The following is a 23,076-nucleotide window of genomic DNA, read 5'->3' on the forward strand; positions in this document are numbered from 1 at the left end:
GTTTCCTAAATTTCAGCTTTAAGTTAACCCAAGACACTACTAGATACTGATCTCTATTTTTAACATCAATAACAGCACTCCAACGTACCGCAGTATTTTGTAATGACCCATCAGCTCTCCATCATGTTCTACAGGGGCACATACTACTATGACCGAAACCCTGCACCTTTAAGTCATAAAATGAGCGATTAGTATTCTATTATTAATACATTCCCAGCGTAGATAAGACTTAGCAGCTTCCTTATTCATCACGAACCCTACTTCCTTTCTATGTAACCCATCCTTCATGCCTAAGTAAATAAATTCTACATCACCTAATTTTATGTTTCCTATCCCTGGGAATGAGTTTCTGAAATTCCTGTGAAGTCCAGTTCAAATCGCCTTCATTCGTGAGTCAAAATGTCGATACGATTGTTATTTTTGAACGTCGTAACATTCCAAGTTTCAATTTTCATATTCTTTAAATCATTGAAAATATTTTAGCCTCAGGAATAAGAATGGTCCCTGGATACCAGTTCAGGACGGTAACTAACACTTCTTCTCAAGTCTACACTGCCTTAGAACCAAACAGCAAAAAGTCCCTGGGACCTCCAGTATAAACGGAGGCTTTGTGCAATCCTGAACCCATCTTGGTCACAACATGGTTTTCAGAACTTGGCGATGTTCTTCCATCAACAGGAGTTGAAATCCTGCAGAGACGATACGAAGCCTATTACCTCCAATTCATTTTATATTCAGGCCTACAAATATTATGCTACTACAAGGAGGCAATGCATAGTTGATAAATTAGCTAGGAAAAGGTGTTTCCAGACCAAGAACGCCCGCCAAAACAGACCAAGCCCAGGAAAATTATCCATAAATGAGAATCCTGTTCGAATGCTGTTTTGTTTACTAGGTTATAATTTCTTCGAAAGACACCACGCCTCAAGTGGGTATACAGCTGACCGCAAGGTCCTCAGTCTTTCAGGTACCCTGGAAGGGTCGAAGCAGAGGCTGTTGTCCATAGATCTGGATCTTGCGCCCTACCGTAGTTGTACTCCAACAGAGGATCCTCCCCAATGGTTTTCTCCGTCACCATGCAATTTAGCGCATTACTTGGAACACCGGGAGAGGGTCCCCCAGTTTTCAGTTATGGACCCCCAGGGACAAGGTCCCTTCTTGGTCCGTCCCTCCTATGAAGGTGCCCTACATATATGTAGGACGTTCCCCTATCACCACCTGAGGACGCGATAAGTGACCTGGCGGAATCTACTACGTTAAGCCTAAATTTATAAATATGAAGACTGGATTTACTATATAAAGCCTGAATCTACTATGTCAAACCTAAATCTGCTGTGTCAAACCTAGATCAGCTATGTCAAGCCTAAGTCTTCTATATTAAGCCTGAATCTACTATGTCAAACCTAGGTCTACTATGTCAAGCCTAAGTCTACTATATCAATCCTGAATCTACTATGTCAATCCAAAGACTGCTATGTCAAACCTAGGTCTACTATATCAAGCCTAAGTCTACTATGTCAAGCCTAAGTCTACTATATAAAGCCTGAATCTACTGTGTCAAACCTAAGACTCCAATGTCGAACCTATGTTTCCTATGTCAAGCCTAAGTCTACTATGTCAAGCCTAAGTCTACTATATCAAGCCTCAATCTACTATATCAAATCTAAGACTGCTATGTCAAACCAAGGTCTACTATGTCAAGTCTAAGTCTACTATATCAAGCCTGAATTTACTATATCAAACGTAAGACTGCTATGTCAAACCTAGGTCTACTATGTCAAGCCTAAGTCTGCTATATCAAGCCTAAATCTACTATGTCAAACCTAGGTCTACTATGTCAAGCATGAATCTACTATGTCAAACCTAAGGCTGCTATGTCAAACCTAGGTCTACTATGTCAAGCCTAAGTCTACTATGTCAAGCCTAAGTCTACCATATCAAGCCTGAATCTACTATGTCAAACCTAGATCTACTATATCAAGCCTAAGTCTACTATATCAAGCCTGAATTTACTATATATAACCGAAGTCTGCTATGCCAAACCTAGGTCTACTACGTCAAGCCTGAGTCTACTATGTAAAACCAAAGTCTTCCATATCAAACCTGAGTCTGCTATGTCAAGCCTAAGTCTACTATGTCAAGCCTAGATCCTTTCGCTAAATATTTCTTCTTAAGGTTAAAAGATCAAACCGTGATACTAAAGAAAAAACAGCAAACAAAGGTCAATTAACTAGCTTATTACTTCCTACAGAGTTAACAAACTATAAGATCGATTTTTATCACATATATACAATATTAATCAGGTTAATTATATTATGCAGACCAAATCATAAATTTACTATAAACATATCAAGTATACTGAACACTGATAGAGATTATTATAAGAAATAATAAACCAACTTATACAATCAAGTGACTACGATCAAGTGTTTCAAATTTGTTCGTCAAAATGGCTGAAATGATAAATTTTTGCAAGAGAAAAAGAAGTAGAAAGGGAGAAGGAGAGAGACAGAGGCTGACAGTTAGATAGAAAGACAAAGTGAGAGAGCAACCTTATCGGCTTTCTTAATTGAATCAAACTTCGTCCTAAAACACTAATTGACGGAGTTGTCTGCTTTCTAAGAGATGAGTAAATAAGCTGAATTAGATTCCACCTTTGAATCCGTTATATCAGACTGCAAGTTTTTGATAGCAATGCTCGTTTCTTCTTTGCCACTTTTCCAAAAACCACGTCGGACTACGGTGAATCGACCTCGCATCTCCCATTCTTTTCCTATAATTTGACATGAGCATAATTAACTAAATATTTGACCAAATATATTTGACATGAATTTATTTGACTATACACAGTGATTGAACATGACGAGAAAAAAATTCCTATGAAAACGTTTCCGACTGACTACATCCCAGAGCCAGGAAGCAGGCACTTAAGGCTCCATAATTATGCAAGATATTACGCAACCTCAAATCAACATAGATAAGCACGAGGGTTACTTACAAGGCCATATCCAGGGGGTAGGGGTTTGAGCCTCCCCCCCCGAAAAAAAACTGTTTGTCCGACTTGTAAAAAACGTAACAAAATAATATAAGCAATTTCTCTAGGAGATGTTAAGTTAGTAGCGTTAAGCTTGATTTTGATGGATAAAGCTCTTTTTCAAAACAGAAAATAAGCAACACTGAGCATAGTTTTCATTAATTTATCGAAATTATTTTCGCTATTTTTTTTCATTTTCAAACATGCATCAAAATTTGTGTTCTTGGTTTTTCAATTATTTTTATGTTTCTTCATTTTTGTGAAACAATAACAGGGAGAACTTTAGCTTTTAGCCATTTGGTGAGTAATCGTTGAAACAATTTGCTAAAAAATTAGGATCTCGGGGTCACTTTTACATGACGATTCATTCATAGCTCATTTTTGGCAGTAGAATACGTACTCGGCTTTCCATAGGGCTGAGTATTCACCAGTCCAAACACTAGCATCTCATATATCAAAGAAGATAGAAGACAGGCAAAGAAGATAAGCCTGTTTAAACAAATAAGCCTATCTAAAAGAAGATAGGCCTATATCTAAACAGATAAGCCTGTTTACCGCAAAGTTGATACTTTTTTCTTCTCCTCTTTGTGAATTTCTTTGAATTTATGGAAGCTGCCTGAAATTTTCGGGGCTTTATCCATTGATACAGTTGGTAAGGTTTTTACAATTTATACAAGATACTAACTAAAAGTAACAGCTGTTGGCTCTTCAAATTTGAAATCCAGCCTATCTACTTCTATTGCCATATTGTTTCAGAATCTTATAACACTTCTTTTAATTGGCTTTTGACAAATAAGCTATCTTAGTTTTAGAGTATTCTTTAGCCATTTTTCGTGTCTCCATCCAAATTTTCTGTTATTAGATGGAGATATTTTATATATGTTGGATATTTTGGATGGAGAAACCATATATGTAGCATCCGCAGCATTTAATCTTCTGCTTTTTCACCCATCTTGTTACCTTTCTTAAAAAGCCTCTTTATTGTGCAACCATACCTTTGATTGTTTGGTTCATATGCGGCCAGTAATTTGAAAAAAAAATGTTATTTTCTTCACCAGGAAACAAGAGTGAATAATTTTCTATGGCTCAAATTAATGCCCCCCCCCAAAAAAAAAAAAATGTTCGCCCGGCTCATATAAACGTAATAAAAATGGATATAAACGAATGTTTGATACGTTTTTTAAGTCTTTTATGCCCCCCCACGATAAAAATTTTGGATTCAAACCTGGTACTTACTACAAATGGTATAATTTATGTAGCTCAATTTTATGCCCCTCCCCCCAAAAAAATGCTTGTCCGCTCATAAAAAACGTAACAAAAATGGATATAAACGAATTTTTGATGCGTTTTTTAAGTTTTTTTATGCCCCCCCCCCCCGCCCCCCCCCGAAAAAAATCTTGGATTCAACCCTGGTATTTTTGTACTTACAGTTGGAATCAGGCATTCTCACTTCGTCCAACATCTGCGATCTTGGAGACCCCTTTGGACCATGTTGAACGATCGTTTGCAATCTTCATTGTAAAAGCGAGCCACCGAGTCAACCATCTATGACCAAACTTGCTGAAGCAACCAAGAAGCTCAAGATCTGACTCGGCCAAGTTCCACCAGTTCTTTGTCTGTCTGTTCTCCTTGGCGTCTCTTCCAAGGTGCGACTAGAAGTATTGACAATAAATGCCCTCTGACACTTTTAGTAGTACATGGTTCAGCCATTTCAATCGGCGTTCTTTAATACTGAGCCCAATATCCCTCTGAGTATTACACATTCTGAAAATTCTTCGAAGACAGGTATGGTCAAACTCCTTCAATGTATTTTCATGCTGTAGCTTTACCGACCATATTTCGCATCCGTAGAAGAGAACAGCATGGACTAGTACCATGTAAATTCGAACTTTCTTTCGGAGACACGCTTTGTGGCGATTCCACAGGGGTCTCCGGAGGAAGGAAAAACTGTTTGCGCTTTCTCTATTCTCTCTTTGATATCAGGGTCGGAAGATTCGTTAGTATAAACCCAGGTAAGTGACACAGTTAATTTTTTTCAACTGAATTGGATTGACAGTTAGTGAGAATGGTCTTGTCTCTATCCAGGCCACAGCGTCAACAAGCATGTTTTGGGCTTCGTCAGACTTGAGAGGAGGTCAACACCAACCTCATCATTTAGGTCAGTCTGTGAAAGATTCTGTCCAATCTGAACTCCTGAATAAGACAACAAATTTTGGGGGACCCAATCGACGCATTAACAGATTCGGAGAGAAAACGCAGCCTTGTTTTACTCGTAACCGAACAAAGAATTCGTCAGTTTCTTTGCCATAATCTCGAACTCGGCTCACTAGTTAGACGTAGAATGCCTTCAACAGTTAAATAAACTTCAGCGGCATTTCGTCATTTTCTAGGATTTTCCAAAGTTGCTAGAGAGCAACAGAACCGAAGGCGATAATTAATTAGAGGGGAATCAAAATCAGGGGGAAGATTGCACCTTTCAAACCTCTGGATAATGAGGCAAAGAGCAAAGAGGTTATCACCACCACCTCTACTTTGCAAAGACCAGCTTGATCTCCTCAGGTTCTTTCCTTCTTTGCTCCTTTGAAGTGGCTCAGAAGTAAGATCCCGAACATTCTGACCCACAATATCTATTAGACTTATCCGGCGGAAATTTGTGCATGTACTTTTATTTCCTTTCTTAGAGAAAAATAGAATGACTGATTGAATGACCTATACTAAATAATTGAAAAAAAAAAAAAACATTACCATTACCAGTTTTCCAGTTTCCATTACCAGTTTCCTGAACTATTATTTAACAGTTGACTTAAAAAAGATATTTCACCATTAAATATGCACCGTGCAATGCTATAAACTAAGCAGGAAATCTACCAAAAGTAACTGCCGCTCTGTCATACTGCATACTAAACAGGCGGTCTAGACAAGAGGCTTTAATTTAAGTTTCATTGGTGGCAAATTATCTCAGAAGGATTAACACTATAATCAATCTTAAAAAGCTGAAAATGTTATTACCTCGAAAAACATGAAGTTCAGATTCAGGTATACAAACTGGCTTATTATCTCTCTTTTTCTTTGGTTCAAGAAGTGTCTTATCAGAGCAGCACAAAAGCAGCAACGGAGGCCGATCTGAAAGAAAGTATATCAACGAAAATGGCAAACCAGTAAATAAAATGAATAAACGATAGAAATACGAACAAGACAACTCAGACTTTGAGACATTCTGCTCTTTCTGATTTGGGTATCTTCCAAAGTTTTTTTTTGCTTTTGCGTTTGACATCTTGGTGGAGATCTCTACCGAAACACTTGTTTTATATTTACATTGTGTTCACAGGCTGAGAATCCCTTCGTTTTATTCAGTCATTTTCTCGGTTCTCGGTTGTTTTGCAGCATGTCTTGTATAGGCAGTGCGGTCTCAGAGCGTATATCCTTTTAAGGATATGTTGAGAATGCAGACTCAAAGAGATAAAATGAAGTAAAGCCCATAAGTATTTTTTATTGTAGTTTTGCAAATAGCAATGTTTCTTTGAATACATCTATATTTAAAACTGTTCATAACTTCCTTCGCGATATTTATATTTTACACTATTGTCTATACTAATCTCAGGCACATATTGAAAATCTCCAGCATATTTCGATTAGGTTTACATTTCCTCTCACTAGAAGGAAGTTTCATCGCCCAGCTGTAAGTGTCAACAAAGTCAGCGTAAAAAAAATTATGAAATATTAAGATAAAAAATATTAATAATTATTCATTTTGAGAAAAATATTAATAAAAAACATTAAGAATTAAAAAATTAAAATGCTTCTTTTCAAACCTATCAAGTAAGCAGTGACTTTCCAACGAAGCATGTTTGAATATTATCCTAAAGGTCTTTGAAAACTTCTTTTTTTTACAGGTTTTAAAAGATTGAAGGTTTTGAAACATCTTGGCGACCGAAAACAGTTGGAGATGCATGACTTGGGTAAATACTATTCCTTTCCATTGAAGAGATGTGGAGAATCGATTAAGTTTATCGAAGATGTTGAGAAGGTCTCTCAATTTAGACAGCCAATTCGCCTAAAAAAGTTGTTGAATAACAGAATCTTCGGTAAACGTGAACCCCGATACTTCTTTTTCTTCCAAGATTTTGGATTAAATGATTAAATGAGCTACCTCCCTTCTTTGTTCAAAAATGACATTAGTATACGCCCAGATCTTTGAAGGAGTTTTAAATTAAGAATTTTACTCATTCATCGTCACTTTTAAATTAATTCCTTCATCATCACATACTAAAGCAGAGAAAGAACATTTTTTTTTATGTTTCCTCGACAGTGGAAAGGGAAAAAATTTTTAATTTTAACTTTATTTAGCCGTCTTTTCTTGGCCGTTGTCACGTACAATTTGTGCCATACTCTCACATAAAATCCACTGAGAGTCGGTTCAGATTTTAGAACATCCTCTTTAGACTTCTAAAATAAAATAAATCCTAAAATAAGGGCTTCAAACCAATTTCTGAGGCTCAAATGACTAAATAATCGTTTAAAAAGGGCAGACAAGATATTAGACTATACATCAAAAATAGGTGCTAATTATATCCAAAACTATTATATAAAACTATATATAATATAGCTAAAACTATTACAACACTTTAAACATATAAGCAGGATTTACTATCAGGGGAGGGGGATTAGATAGGTGGATATATCAGATCGGCAGATAGAAGTAAATAATTTCCTAGGCCATACTACCTTTCCATTAACAAAACTAAACAAATGAAAATATAGAAAACAGGTATAATATTTTAAACGTTATAATTTAGCATGTTACAATATCTGATTGGAATTTTAGGCCATTTACAAAATAAATTCAGGCATATACATTTACAAAAGTATACGTCAGACATCCTGGCTTGTGCCTTCTATTGTTACGTGATTAGACTTTACTTTACGCCAGATATAATCGCACAAGAAAATATAGTGAGTTGTGGTTAATTCTATTTCGACTATGATACGTGGTAGTACCTAATTATGTAAACGAATCTGTGAGATAGTCGGCTCCACAATACATACATCTAGATATGTGTACTGTTGTCGGCTCTAAGCAACGGTCAAAACTGCCATTTCAAGATTTTAGATATGATCATAAGCCCTTAGAAGAGCCATAAATTAAGCTTGGAAAGGCTAGTACCCATGAGTTGTCTTTCTTTGGGGGGGGGACATCTGTTATCTTATCTTTCAAAAAAGAAAAATTATATGGAAGATGCAAGAAATTATGGGGTACGTCATAAAATTTTAAATATTCCACGGAAGGATGATGCACATGCCCGAGGATGCCCTTCCCAAAGTACGTCTCAGAGCCTGATGGCTAATATTTCCGCAACAGTTTATCACTGTATTTGATAATTATTCTGTAAAACGTTAGACTAGTATGGCTTCAGCAGCAGTTTTACGCAGGAAGGCAGAGGAGGTACTTACCTCGGGCGCAGAAAATTTAGGAGCACAAAAAAATCTAACGGTTATGATAATTTATAATTTTTGGAATTAGTTTTTATTAAAAAATAGTAGAGGGCACAGTTGGCAATAAGCATAAGCAAATTGAATCCAAAATTTTCATTTTTCCCATATCTTCATCACCATTCCTTGAAAACAAAAGTAATTAGACTGAATTAAATCAATTTTGATTTTTTGTGATGTTTTGCATTCAAATTTTGTTACTAAATGAAAACTTTGTTACTGAGTGAAAATTTTCTTAAATTTGGCCTGAAAATTTTTGGAAGCTAGGGGGAAGGCGCTAATCCAAATTTTGCCCCGGGCGCAGAGAGGCCAGAACTGCCACTCTAGGGCTTTTCGTAGAGAATTATGGGTCTCTTCTTGTTTGGATTAGTATGGAGACGCTTTTACGAAATTAGAGTCAAATTCCGGACCTGTGGTGGGTTAAATCAGATTGAGTTATAAGCCCCTGTGGACCTTTTAGGTCTATGATAAATACTCATTTTTCAAGGGACTGCAGCTCTGGAGCAAACACTCTTGCTTCGTGGGCGAGAGGTGTAGGGTTGGATACTCTCCAATATCCCATTTTTATATTTACTCTTCCAAGTCTTAAATGTTTGTGACAGATGCTTTGCATTTTATTAGAACATTAAGTTTTAAAGCCAATAAAAAATATTAAGCGTTAAAACAAATAAACTTAAGTGAAGTCCAAAACCAAAGTTTACCCAAGAAAAGTAGAGCCATTTTAAAACTTATGACGAGCAAAAATAAATTTGAATAATGATTCAAACTTAAACAAACAGAAACTGCTTTTAGAGGCGACGCTCTAACGTTGCCTGTTATAAAGAGCAATAAACCTTCTCTGTGTTATTTATTATTATCATTCTTCTGAAACTTCTGAAAGGCTCATTAGACTATAACGAGTGCAACAAGTCAGCCCTTTTGTTTTCGTAATGACATAAGTCATTACGCGCTATATTAGTTACGCGCCATTGTAGTTGTGGCCCTGTGTCCCACCTGTGAATAGATATATATATATATATATATATATATATATATATATATATATATATATATATATATATATATATATATATATATATATATATATATATATATATATATATATATATATATATATATATATATATATATATTACTACGTAAAACATGCGAATATACAACATTCTTCGCTGTCCCATTGTCTGTGCATATAAATAGATTGTCAGGTTTACTGACTCTTGAACATGCAATATATAATTGTTCATGGGAAAAACAATCCGTATTCAGATATATACATCGTTATTCTAATGAGTGTCCCTGTGTCCCGGTCGTCATTTATATTCCCTGTGTCCCGGTGTCCCGGTCGTCATTTGTGTCCCGGTGTCCCAGTCTGTAATTTCTATTCGAACGATCCCTGTGTCCCGGTCGTCATTTATATATCCCGCCTGTGCCCCCGGCGTCCCCGTTGTAGTTGTGTCCCTGTGTCCCGGTCGTCATTTATATTGCCTGTGTCCCGGTCGTGATTTGTGTCTGGGTGTCCCAGTCTGTAATTTCTCTTTGAGGTTCCCGGACGTCATTTATATTCCCTGTCCCGGTATGTAATTTCATCAGTTGACAAACATGACGTCAGTCAACAAACAACTTCACGACGCATACAGCTCAATCCTTATAATGACGTCAGTCGACAAGCATGACGTCAGTCGACACACAAACATGACGTCAGTCGACACACAAATATGACGTCACTCGACACACACACAGACAACTTATTTTTATATATATATATAGATCCTTTATATATCCCGCATGTGCCCCCGGCGTCCCCGTTGTAGTTGTGTCCCTTTGTCCCGGTCGTCATTTATATTCCCTGTGTCCTGGTCGTGATTTGTGTCCGGGTGTCCCAGTCTGTAATTTCTCTTTGAGGTTCCCGGACGTCATTTATATTCCCTTTGTCCCGGTCGTCATTTGTGTCCCGGTGTCCCGGTATGTAATTTCATCAGTTGACAAACATGACGTCAGTCGACAAACAACTTCATGACGCATACAGCTCAATCCTTATAATGACGTCAGTCGAGAAACATGACGTCAGTCGACACACAAACATGACGTCACTCGACACACACACACAGACAACTTATTTATATATATATATATATATATATATATATATATATATATATATATATATATATATATTGCAACTTTTAAGGTATGTGTTTTTTTAAAAGGAAAGTAGAGGCATATTCCCCCTCACGTTTACACCCCCAACCCCCACCCCAGGAAACTCTCCCGGAAAATCCAGTTCATAAAGACTAGGCTTGCTGGAAGTTCTTTGAAAATTAAAATTGTGCTAAAATTTATTGACTTCATGACCGCATAAACCATCGAGAGCTCAATAAACTAGTCTTTTAATTTTTCCAGAATTCTATGTTTAGGAAAATATCACTAGTCAAATCGTTTGAAAAAGTTTTTTCATGGCATTACCATCAAAGAAGTAATTTCTTTTCGTTTTAAGTTTCAATTTCACTCTTTAATTACATCAAAAAAAGCATGGTTTGTCCTGTTAAATTTTTTCTCCACATTGATTGGAAGGATATAGGACAAAAAGCAGGAAAATCTAGCCTTAACAATAACTCTTAAGTTTCTGGGCACCTTCCCCCCTCAAAAGGTGAGGCACTGACCTTCCATGCGCCCCAAATGGCAGGTAAGCAGTTATACATTACTCGCCTTGTGAAAGCAAGAATGTCGTATCCGTACTTTTCAAAATTTCGAGAAAAAAAAACAATTGAAAAAATCGGTTTTTGTGGAGATGAATGTATAGTAGATAGAAAAACGAATGAAATGCCAGTTTAAAGATGCTAGTGGGAGGCACCTTTTGGTAAAATTTAGGTCCGGATGGATGAAGTTTACAAGGTTAAAGGGTCAAACTGAAAACGGATACAATATTTTTGCCCGTCCTTTCAGCTGCTAAGGTAGTAGTTACGATAAAAGCGCAGGACAGCGCTTGAGTTCCTTTTCCGCTTTGTTACAGCAACTTTTCGCCAAGGTTTCATCAGGAACAGACAAGGCTTTTCTTAGAGCCCGAACAGGGCGATTCTACCTTTTCGCACTAATTTTATCGTATTAATAGAATTCAATCCACAATGATTATGACACAACTTCCAAAATTCCAATTACTTGAAAAAAAAAAAAAAAAAAAAAAAAAAAAAAAAAAAAAAAAACACTTACACAAGGTAACTGATTAGGTTTTTACTGATTGCCTTGTCCTTGGCCTCAGCTTTTTTCGATGAGGGGAGAGGGGCTTTAGCTTTTTCTTCTCGGCATGCTGCCTGTATTGCAGTGGATAGGCGGTTGCTGCCTTGACTCATACTTACAAAAACGTCCTTGTAGGACTCCAAATATAGAGCAAATATAGACCCGTAGAGTTACTGCACATCTTTGATTTTTTCTTTTTTCTTTAGTAGGAATAACAGGTTTGAAGTTCAACAGTTTTGGGACCACAAGAAACTCGACCACTTTTTAGAACTGTCCTTCTTTTCCTTCAGTTTACCCCAACGTCAATGTTTATTTCAGAGACTGATGCATTAGAAACCGACATTTTGCAACCGGCTCTTATCTGGTGTAAATAGAAGTTGTTTAACTTAGGAAATGGAGTATTATCGTACTTAAGATCTAGGCCTGTTGAAAATCCAGCACTTTGTTCATTTAAATGATGTACGGGTGCTTTTTACTAACTTTTCGATTTGCTCCACCAAGCCCAATGCCACAGACTTTTTTCTATGCAACTATGGACTGCATCTATGCTCGAGTAAATTTACTAAAAGTATTTAATTGTTACTTATAACAGTCTATGGTACCTAGGAAATGCACCTTGAATAGCGATTAATGGCGAACCTCATAATTGAATATCGGTTATATGGCACACATGAATTCGACCATGTGATAATTTTAGAAAAGCCAAAATAGGTAGAAAGATATCTTTCAACCATCAGGAGGACACCACTTGTTATTTTTGCTCAACGACCTGCAACTGTTTTTCTCCAAACTACGCAATACACTTCTTCTATGCGTTGGTCAGAAGTCCAACGACATGAGAATACATCCTTCAAGTTATAATGTGTAATTTTCCTTTTGTAGAAAAATGATGAAGCAATACCACGAGGAAGTGTAAATACATTTTCAAGATCAAACATAGAGCCAGTGCAAAACTATCCTTTTTTTTCTCTCCTCTCTAGTCACAGCCTTACTAAAGCCATGTCGTTCCTTCTCTTTCGGCTCTGGCAGCTCAATACCATGTTTTTCAGCAACACATTTTTCCTCGCCCGTGTCACTCAAGTCCTTCTTGGGCTTATGGAAGCCCAGAATATAATTTCGGTTGAACATATTTCTATAAATTCTCGAAGATTCTGGAGTCCATCCATCACTACAGAGTTTTAGACAAAGTTCATGCATTTTGGAAACAGAGTTGCATTTCAATTTTCTTTCTTCGAGTCGGACCTAAGATAATGAGACTCCATTTTTGGAAAGGACTCAATATGCCTTTACAGTGGCTTCTGCCTTTGTTTTATTACACGGTATCTCAACTACATTTTGTTTAAGCGTGTCTGTACCAATTATCTTAGTAGCCCTCTGAGAATAGTATATTCGTTGATCAAAAACATCAAGAGTTAATGAACAAACATTTTACAATCTTCTCGTAATGCCCTTTCCTGCTAAATAGTATCTCCTGAAAACCTCTCTTCGAGTTTCAACCTTTGTGTTTCGTTTCTTTCGATCGAACTTGACACTTTTCAAGAGGTACATTTTCTTCTGTTGTGTATTAAGTTTCAAACTTATTGAACTATGCTAAAACACTATGCAACAGTATATAACTGAACCTTTCTCTCTTTACTGGCGAACTCTGAATACTGTAAGAATATCGTCTTAAATCTTTCTGTAGATAAAAATACTGAAAAATTGCTGAAATTTCAAAGTACAAGTTTACAAAATGCCAGCTGAGAGACAAAACAGCTGAGTGTTTGAACAAATAACAGCCTTTTCTTGACATATTCTTGCTATTATTCAGCTATTCTTGCTATTATATCAGCCGTCCTGGCTGAGTGGTTGGCGCGCTGGCGTGGGAATTCTGTTTCCTAGGGGCACGGGCTCAATCCCAGTTGTGACAAGTTATTTAGTCTGGGACAGGGGTCAGCGGTGTGACTCTGTAAACTCGGCCAGAGTCGACCCAGCTCTAAATGGGTACCTGGAGAAATCTGGGGAAGGTAAGCAGAAAGGGTGTATGAAAGCACAGGATGGTTGGCCCCCAACCCCCCATTGCACTTCCTGGCTGAACGGCAATGAAATGGAGATCAGCACCACCGGTTTGGACCTTAAGGGTCTAGTGCCGTCTTACTTACTTACTTACTATTATTCATATTTTAATAGTTTTTCTTTTTCTTCTTCTCGGATGTCTGTGACAAAAGCAATGCAGTTACGACAAAACATAGCAGGTTAAATTTCTGGTCAATTTAGACAATTCTTACTTTCACAAAAGGGGAGGACGTGCACTTATGATAAAATTAAATTGTTTATATGCTAAGCTGGAATGTGTCTTACAACAACAAAAAATTACACCACTAGAAAGATCGCAAAAATAACGTTGATAGGGTTCTTATCTCAATTTTGACAAGGGTTGTCAGTTACAAAAATTTTTTCCTTCACAGGGGGGTTTATATAAAGTTAATTTCTAATTTAATGAATCTGAAATAGCGTTATTTTAGAACCATCTCTAGAAAACAGCTTAAAAATTGGCTCACCGTTTTCTGATGGAGGCAGGAGATTTCGAATCAAAAGCCCGAGTGCCAAGGCAACTTCTTGGAGACTTTGATATTCTTTTGAGTCATCATCTTTTTTGTAAAAGTCACCACATTTTGAAACCATTATGGTTTTCGGTTGGAAGCTAAAATGTAGATCCAATTAGAGTAGAAGTATGAAACAAAATATCAAATTAAATTAAACCAACTACAATTTTTTGGCTCAGAACTAAAATAAGCGATATCATATTAAGTTAAGCTGAATTTGAAAATCAAAAACGCTTCTTCGTGTTCTTAAAAACCTGGCTTTTCCTTAAAAGAATCTAATTTTCAGGATCATTCCCCTACAGAAATTTAGAAATCAGATATTGAAACAAACACAGTACGAAAATGAAATTCCATGAATTAAAGAAAAGTAGCTAGCAAAAAACCAGTTCTAGACATTAAACAGCTGAATTTTTCAACTGATTTTTGTTAGAAACTTATAAGACCAGAATTTCAATGGTGAACCACTTCTACTGAGGACTATATCCGCCTTCTTCGTAAGGTCTTGTAGCATTAAACCACAGCAAACCAAATTAACTTAGTTGATAGCTACCCTGAATAAGTCGTTTATTTTCATACAGCTTCAGCAACACTGCAATATCCTATGTCTTACATGGCTTAAAAAAAAAAAAAAAAAAAAAAAAAAAAAAAAAAAAAAAAACTTGCCTAGATTTCATAATAATACCAACACAAGGAAGCTAGGAGGTAAAAAAAACCTCAAAACACAGTTTAGAAGATCGGTCAATTCTAATCCTCTACAAAAAAGCTGGAAAGTTCTCAAAACGGATCAAAAAACACTTGCTTTTTGTAGTACAAAATTGAAACCCTGAAACATAGATAAACAGAGAGTCTAATTAGAAAAGTGGTGTGCCTCAACCACTTTTCATTCTTTTTACTTGTTTAAAATTTCATACAAAAGAACCCGTCAAATTTTGCATTCTTAATACTGAGTCAAAACTTGACATAACAGCGAAGTGTAAATGCAACAATGGGTAAAGAGGGGCAGATGAATTTGGCTAACATTTTGATCTGAGCTTGAAGAATGATGTGACTGATGAAAATACGTCATAAAAATCAATGAAATGAAAATAAGGCCTGCTTTTTGGAACAAAAGTATAGGACAGTAGCCACTTTTTGAATTGGATTGTCATTTTTTTAGTCGTGTCTTTGCTTCATATATAAGCAAAAACGGCTTCCATGCCCTTCGAGACATTCAACAGGATAGAAAAAATAAGAAAACAGGATAGAAAATAAAAATAAAAAATAAGAAGCGTAGAAAAAATAATACACTGGCACTTACCCTCCTTGATCAACATAGTCAATAAAATACTGATCATAGGTTTTATGACTTTCTCTGATTAAATAAGAGCCAGGTGCATTATCTCGCTTGTCATCAAGTTTTGAATATGCGAACTTCCCCCTACAAAAATGAAGAAAAGAAACATAAAAAAAAGCATTTAAAATAAGACAGCAATTAAATTGATTACCATGTTAATACAGTCGATCATAAAGAATTACGTCCACATCTTTTTTATTAGCACTTGCAGATGTCCATAGTTGATTAAAAGACTGTTTATTAATACGGGACCTTAAGATATTATAGAGACTAGAAAACATAACATTAAGGGACAATTCTGCGCCTTTTTTTTGTAGGTAAAACACGTCTTCAGTGTGAAATCACTCAATAGTTTCTCGAGCAGGGGTTTACCACCAAGCAAGGGGTAAAACGATTATCACTCGTAATGATTGCACACCATGCGAGAGAACACACGAAATTCGGGAAAGCCATAAAATCAGGTGTTGGCTCAGTTTTTGGCAAGAATTTTATTCCATTTAGTGCCAAAATTTAGTGTTTTAATGTTTTAATTTCAGTATTCTAGTTTCATCCTTTTTTAAGTATTACAAATCTACCTCCAGATTTCTAGTATTTATAGCGTATATTATTTTTTATATGTTTTGCACAGAGCTTGCCAGTTTTGTGTTTTCTTTCCAAACCTGCCACCCCCTCCTCCCAAGAAAATATTTTAGTCCTCTTGTACTTGGAAAAACACACTGCATAGTTAACAAATATTATACTCCCTCAAGAGCTGAGCACAATTACTATGGAGCACAGTCGACGTAACTTAAAAGATGAATAAAACAGATGCCTCTGTCTAAAAAACTAATAAAAAATAAATAAAAAATGGCTTGATAAAGCTGCTGGAATTAGAGAGTGATAACAGTGTAATATCTTTGCAGATACTCAATTGCTGAAAAAAAAAGTGAAGGGAAAGATATTTCAAATCAAAGAGGGATCTAAATGAAGAACGCTTAGTTTCCCGAAAAAGAGTTCTTGCTTTCATAAATTGTTTCGGGAAATTGCCGAGGAAAATGTTGACAAACGATAGTATTTGTTGTGTGTTGTTAGTATGTTTGTTAGTAATGACAAAGAGTTAGTCAGTTTAGAGAACGGTTAAATAGGTAAAGTTTCAGTAATAAAACAAACATTTACAATTTTAAGCGCTAAATTGTTTTCTCTTTTGCCAAACACATCAAGGAGTCGCATTACAATTGTAAACCTGATATACAGCACAACTCTGGGCTACGTATACAATATAAATGATAGACAAAGTCGTATCCTAGAAAAATAGCAAATACAATATCGATTCGGTATTTGGATGTTAAATTTACAAAAGTTTCAACAAATTTTGGGAGCGTACTGTCCATGACACTAGGTAGAAAATTCTGATTGGCTACCCAGATATTATAGCTAATAGGGAGTAGACACAATGATATTGCTTTTGGGAGGCTTATTATACTTTTTTGATTATTCTCTTCTCAACTTCCCGGCTTTTACCCTAGTTTATGGAAAAAGATATCACTGGTATTCAATCTTCCTATTTCCATTTATCTAAATTTCCGCGTTCACATCAAAATCAATAAATAATCAAAACATTTCGTCTACCACGTATTACTGAGAAACTGACTAATCGGCAATGTAAGCTGTAAGAAACGGAGTGTCACCTCGTCGCTGGTTGTTGGGTTTGTTTTAGTATTGTTTTTTTTTTTTTTTATTTCATATACCTTTCTCCTTTTCTTCATGTTTTTCTCCGCTATTAATCTTGTTGATGTATTTGGATTATAGATAAATATAGTATGTTAGGCAAGATTTGTCTCTTTTCTTTATATCAAGACCTATTCTAAAAACAGTATTAAGGCTCATTCACAACAAAATGTAGCTACCGTCGAAATTTTAGCAAATGTCAGATCTGTTTCTAATAATGTTTATCCGATTGGCTATTTTAAGATGTTTAAATTAGTAATGTTCACTACAAGGTTCCTTAATCTTTTTTTGTTTTGTTTTGTTATTCGGAGAAACTAATCCATAATCTATATGCAATTCTAGACCCTCAACAGCTGGGACTTGACCCAGGTCACGTATCAATGAATAGCTGGTATTAGCTGAATCCAAAAAGAGTTAAAACAAACTGAACGGTACTGGATCTTGTTAGATCCAAAATGAAGAAAAAATATTACTATGGAAGACGCTCGATCTTAGATAAAATATTGACGTTAGTTAAATCTCTGTGATGGCTAAATTTCATTGTGAACGAGCCTTTATAGACTGGGTTACTAATAAGAAACACACTTCTTAAATTTTATCTTCAGAGAAGCATGGAGAATTGATTTATTTTTATCACCCTTTTGCGTATTAAATAAAAAAAACAAGTTTTTTTAACTGAAAGTAAGGAGCGACATTAAAACTTAAAACGACCAGAAATTACTTCGTATATGAAAGAGGCTGCTTCCTCATCAACGCCTCGCTCTTTACGCTAAAGTTTGACTCTTTCTCTCAATTCTTCTTTTTAAAACAGTAAAAAACTTTAGCGTAAAGAGCGGGGCATTGATGAGGAAGCAGCCTCTTTCATATACGAAGTAATTTCTGGTCGTTTTAAGTTTTAATGTCGCTCCTTACTTTCAGTTAAAAAAACTTTTTTTTTTTTTAATTTCTGGACGTTTTTGAATCAATGCATGTTTTGATTTTGGCTCTCCGCAGAGGAATAATTAAAACAAAATTTGCATTTTTTTTTTTTTTTGGCTAAATGGCTTTCTCATAATTTTGATCGAATGATTTTGAGAAAAAAAGAGCAGGGGAGGAAGCCTAGTTGCCCTCCGGTTTTTTGGTTAATTAAAAAGGCAACTAGAATTTTTGATTTTTTACGAATATTTTTATTAGTAAAAGATTTACGTAACTTATAAATTAGCTTAAGTAAAGAACTTTTGTATTCTCATATTTTTATTACATATATGAGGGGGTTCCCCCTTGTCAGATCCTCGCTCTTTACATTAAAGCTTAAATTTTGTCCCAATTCATTAAGAATGACCCCAGAATCACAAAAGCTGTAGAATAAATAGTTGAAATTACTAAAAATACTTTAGCGTAAAGAGCGAGGTATTAGGAGGAGGTGAGCCCCTCAAATGGGTAATAATTTCTGTTTGTTTTAAGTTTTAATGCTGCTCCTTACTTCCAGCTGAAAGAACTTTTTCATATTTATTTTTTCATTTTTTTTAAAATAATGCTAGTAAATCCTGCGCTCCCTTCATGGAGATTTTCTTCCGCCATGACAAACTATCGATGGAAAGTTCCCCCACCATATCCCCCTCTTCTCAACCCCTCCCCCAACCAGAAAAATCCTCCTGAAAACGCCTGTACACTTCCCAATAACCATTACTATATGTAAGCACTGGTCAAACTTTGTAACTTGTTGCCCCTCCCACGGGGACTGTGGGGGAGTAAGTCGTCCCCAAAGACATAGTTATAAGGTTTTTCGACTACGCTGAATAAAATGGCTATCTCAGAATTTTGATTTGTTGACTTTGGTAAAATAATTAGCTTGGGAGGGGGCCTAGGTGCCCTCCAATTTTTTTGGTCACTTAAAAAGGGCACTAGAACTTTTCATTTCCGTTAAAATGAGCCCTCTTGCAACATTCTAGGACAACTGGGTCGATACGATCACCCCTGGAAAAAAAAAAAAAAAAAAAAAAAAAAACAAATAAACACGCATCCGTGATCTGCCTTCTGGCAAAAAATACAAAATTCCACATTTTTGTAGATAGGAGCTTGAAACTTCTACAGTAGGGTTCTCTGATACGGTGAATCTGATGGTGTGATTTTCTTAAAGATTCTATGACTTCTAGGGGGCATTTCCCCCTATTTTCTAAAATAACGCAAATTTTCTCAGGCTCGTAACTTTTGATGGGTAAGACTAAACTTGATGAAACTTATATATTTAAAATCAGCATTAAAATGCGATTCTTTTGATGTATGTATTGGCATCAAAACTCTATTTTTTAGAGTTTTGGTTACTATTGAGCCGGGTCGCTCCTTACTACAGTCCGTTACCACGAACTGTTTGATCTTAATAAATGAACCTGGAGCTACCAAGTAAGCGCTGGTTACCCTATACAACCCAAAGACTGTGGGGTGTCAAGGTAGAACTTGCTTCCAGTTCAAATGATTTTGAAAAAGAGCACTCAGTTTAGCAACAAAAATCAGGAGCAACCTCACGAAGCCTAGAGGCCTTTAAAGTTTGGGTTTATATAAAATTCTTGAAATTTAATGTTACCAAATAAAAGCTACGAGCCTGATAAAACTTATTTGAATTAAAAAAAAATGGGGGATCAGCCCTAAAAATTTAAGCAGTCTTTATCGAAACCCTGGATCAGATTCAGCATATCAGAGAACTCTAAACTAGAATTTCAAGTTCCTATCTGCAAAATGTGGAATCTCATAGTTTTTTGTCAGAAGAAAGATCATGGATGCGTGTATATCTGTTTAGGTAGCTTTTTTCCCAGCTGTGATCATATCAAACCAACGGTCTTAAAAGATCGGGAGAGGGTTCATTCAATCGGAAAATCAAAAGTTCTAGTGCCCTATTTAAAGGACCAACAAGATTGGATGGCTACTAGTCCTTCTCTCATACTTCTTTTTTCCCAAAGATTGCTGATGAAATTTTTGAGATAAATTTTGATCCAGCAAAGTTGAAAGGTCCAATAACTGTGGCTTCGGGATGAGATGGTCCCATAGTCCCTAGGGGAAAAGCTGAAATCTATGGAATTAGCCAATTATTCACATATAGTGTTTGTTATTGGGTAATATATGGAATTCTATTTTTTGTGCGATGGGTATTTCTGCGGGAGGGAAGATCTTTCTCGAGGAGAATGTTTAGTGGCCAGGCAAGTTTTACGATGAATTTTCCAGAGGAAGTATTACTTGGGGGGGGGGGGGGTACGGAAAGGTATTTACTGGAATGGTTTGGAAAATGGTCAGGAATTTAATATAAAGAAAAGTTTTCAACTGAGAGTAAGCGGCAATGTTAAAACTTAAAACAAATAGAAATTATTCCGTATATGAGGGAGGCTGCCCCTTCCTCAAACCTAGTTCTTTACGCTCAAGTTTGGCTATTTATTGCAGTTCTTTAAGAAAAACTGTTCACCCGTCAATTTGGAAAGAAAAACTGTCAAGTTGAATGAAAAGTATTATTAAACAACTTTAAGACTGTAGCTTAAAGAGCAAAAGTCAAGGAACCAAAGTCATATACGGAAAACTTTCTGTTCGTTTTAAGTTTTAATGTTACACTTTACTTTCAGTTGAAAAACTTTGTTTTACTTTTATTTAATGGCAAACAAGCTCGGTTCGGCTGAAAAATTCTACAAGAAAGCAGAAAACTGGAACCAGTTAGTAATGAGTAGCTGTCATAAGCAGAAGGAGAGGAATAATTTTTGTGAAAAAATCTACAAGAAAGCAGAAAACTGGAATCAGTTAGTAATGAGTAGTTGTCATAAGCAGAAGGACAGGAATAATTTTTGTGAAAAATTCTACAAGAAAGCAGAAAACTGGAATCAGTTAGTAATGAGTAGTTGTCATAAGCAGAAGGACAGGGATAATTTTTTTACTAAATGCTTCAATTTCCAACTGTTTCCATAATTCTAGGGTCTTGAGGAACAAAAAAGATAGGGAAAGGGGTCGTTCAAGTATCTCAAATTGACAAAACCTTGAATAACACCTTTTCAATTGCCGCAGTCCAACTGTAGTTTAAATACCCTACACATGAGGTCAGGGCTTCCTATGCATTTTCCTTGGCGACGCTCAAAGAATCTTATATCAATCTCACACCTCCTTTAAAACTTCCTAAGAATCTGAAAATGATTTTCAATATGCATACAATGTTAGATTATGGAACACAATCACCCAAAGCGTCATTCCTCGCGCTCAGGATACTACTTCTCACGCCCACTCGAGTGGCCGCTAACTCTTCTGAAACTCCAACTATGATACAATAAATAGTTTAAGCTTACCCGATAGGTGGATGGACACGGTTTTTTAGCAGATCGACTATGGAAGGCAGGTAGAAAGCAGTGGAAAGATTAAACATGAATTTTTCTGACAGTCTATAATAGCCAGAAACAACGCTCACAAAACATTTTATATAATCAGGATCAGGAATGATAAAGGTCACTGGAACACCGTTTTTACGGGATATCTCAACCGTGCTTTGTCCAACACAAATGAAGCAGATATCACGTACATCACATATTTCCTGAAATAAAAAGGGTATTTAAGGTAATATACTTGTTAACAGTGGCGTAACTTTTTCAGAATCCTCGGGGAGGTGGGGGGGGGAGGTTGGAGCTAATTTTCCCAAATCAAGTGAAAATAACAGTGAAAACTGAAAAATCAGCCATATAGTACCATAAAAGTAAAGATATACTAAAGAAAACTGAGCTATTTCTGTGGATACTTGAATTATCTAGGCTTATCTTAGTTTCGAGAAGAATTTTGGAGATACTAAATTTTAGCTGTGGGGTGGGAGGGTCAAACTAGGGTTGCAGTGGGGGGAGGGGGGAAACTGAGGTCTTGGAGGGGCAATTGCGCCCCTGCACGATAGAAAATTACGTTTTGTTAACAAAACGTAAAGCTTGGTTATGGCTTTAAGCAAAGCTATTGTGACTTACTATCTGCTAAAATTCAAGAAATAAGGGGTATTATATTTGAGTAACTACCTGGCATTCAAGAGATAACATAAACAGCATTTCAAAAGTAAATTTAACTGCTTGTACAGTAAACCAGCTTTTCAAACTAGATATTTATTGATCAATTGTTGTTTTTTTTTTATGTTTCTACTTTTTGGGAGCTTGAAATGACGTGGACATTGGATTCTTGGATTTAGATCTCATAAGCTGCTATGTTTACATTTGAGCACACGGAGGCAATCACGACTCACTAATAAAGAAGAGAGTATTGAAAAGTCAGTTTGGCTTGAGAACAACGCATTAAAATTAGATGATTTAGGAACACTCATGCTCCAAAGCATTAAGTCCAACCACCTAGGGCCAAAGAAAAAAAGGCAGTCCCCGAATGGGATAGGAGGATGCCGTAAGGAAATACTTAAAAGATGGGAACTTCTCTGGAGGGTGTAAAGAAGGAGGCGTTGCATAGGTTGGGAGAGAAGAGGAGCGTGCGTGGCTGTGCTGGCCTCAGACGGCTTGGAGCAACTGAGAGCTGTTGGCAGTAGTAGTAGCATATGCAATTCGATGGTGTCCTCGAGTCAATGATGATCCGCACCTTTAAGTAAATTATGAGAGAAATTGCCGTTTAGATGAATTTCACCTTTTGCAGATAAATTTTCGTTTTTTATATACTTTATTGACGCATTTACAGGAACTATGTATATTCCCCGAATTTCATGTCTTACC

At 36.2% G+C, this 23,076-nt stretch overlaps 1 protein-coding gene across 4 annotated transcripts in view; it reads right to left on the bottom strand.

The window, feature by feature from the left end:
* The window catches only part of LOC136038624 (tyrosine-protein kinase hopscotch-like), a 108,654-nt gene that overhangs the window by 66,344 nt on the left and 19,234 nt on the right, over positions 1-23,076 (bottom strand). For all 4 annotated transcript variants that reach the window (XM_065721858.1, XM_065721857.1, XM_065721860.1 and 1 more), the window contains 5 exons: positions 21,679-21,920; positions 15,641-15,760; positions 14,299-14,441; positions 6,044-6,157; positions 2,655-2,773 (listed from right to left, as the gene is read on the bottom strand). In XM_065721858.1, coding sequence (XP_065577930.1) covers positions 2,655-2,773; positions 6,044-6,157; positions 14,299-14,441; positions 15,641-15,760; positions 21,679-21,920 — 738 coding nt within the window. The remainder of the gene's footprint in view (positions 1-2,654; positions 2,774-6,043; positions 6,158-14,298; positions 14,442-15,640; positions 15,761-21,678; positions 21,921-23,076) is intronic.

This window comes from Artemia franciscana, chromosome 18 (genome assembly GCF_032884065.1).
Source record: "Artemia franciscana chromosome 18, ASM3288406v1, whole genome shotgun sequence".
Taxonomy (NCBI): domain Eukaryota; kingdom Metazoa; phylum Arthropoda; class Branchiopoda; order Anostraca; family Artemiidae; genus Artemia; species Artemia franciscana.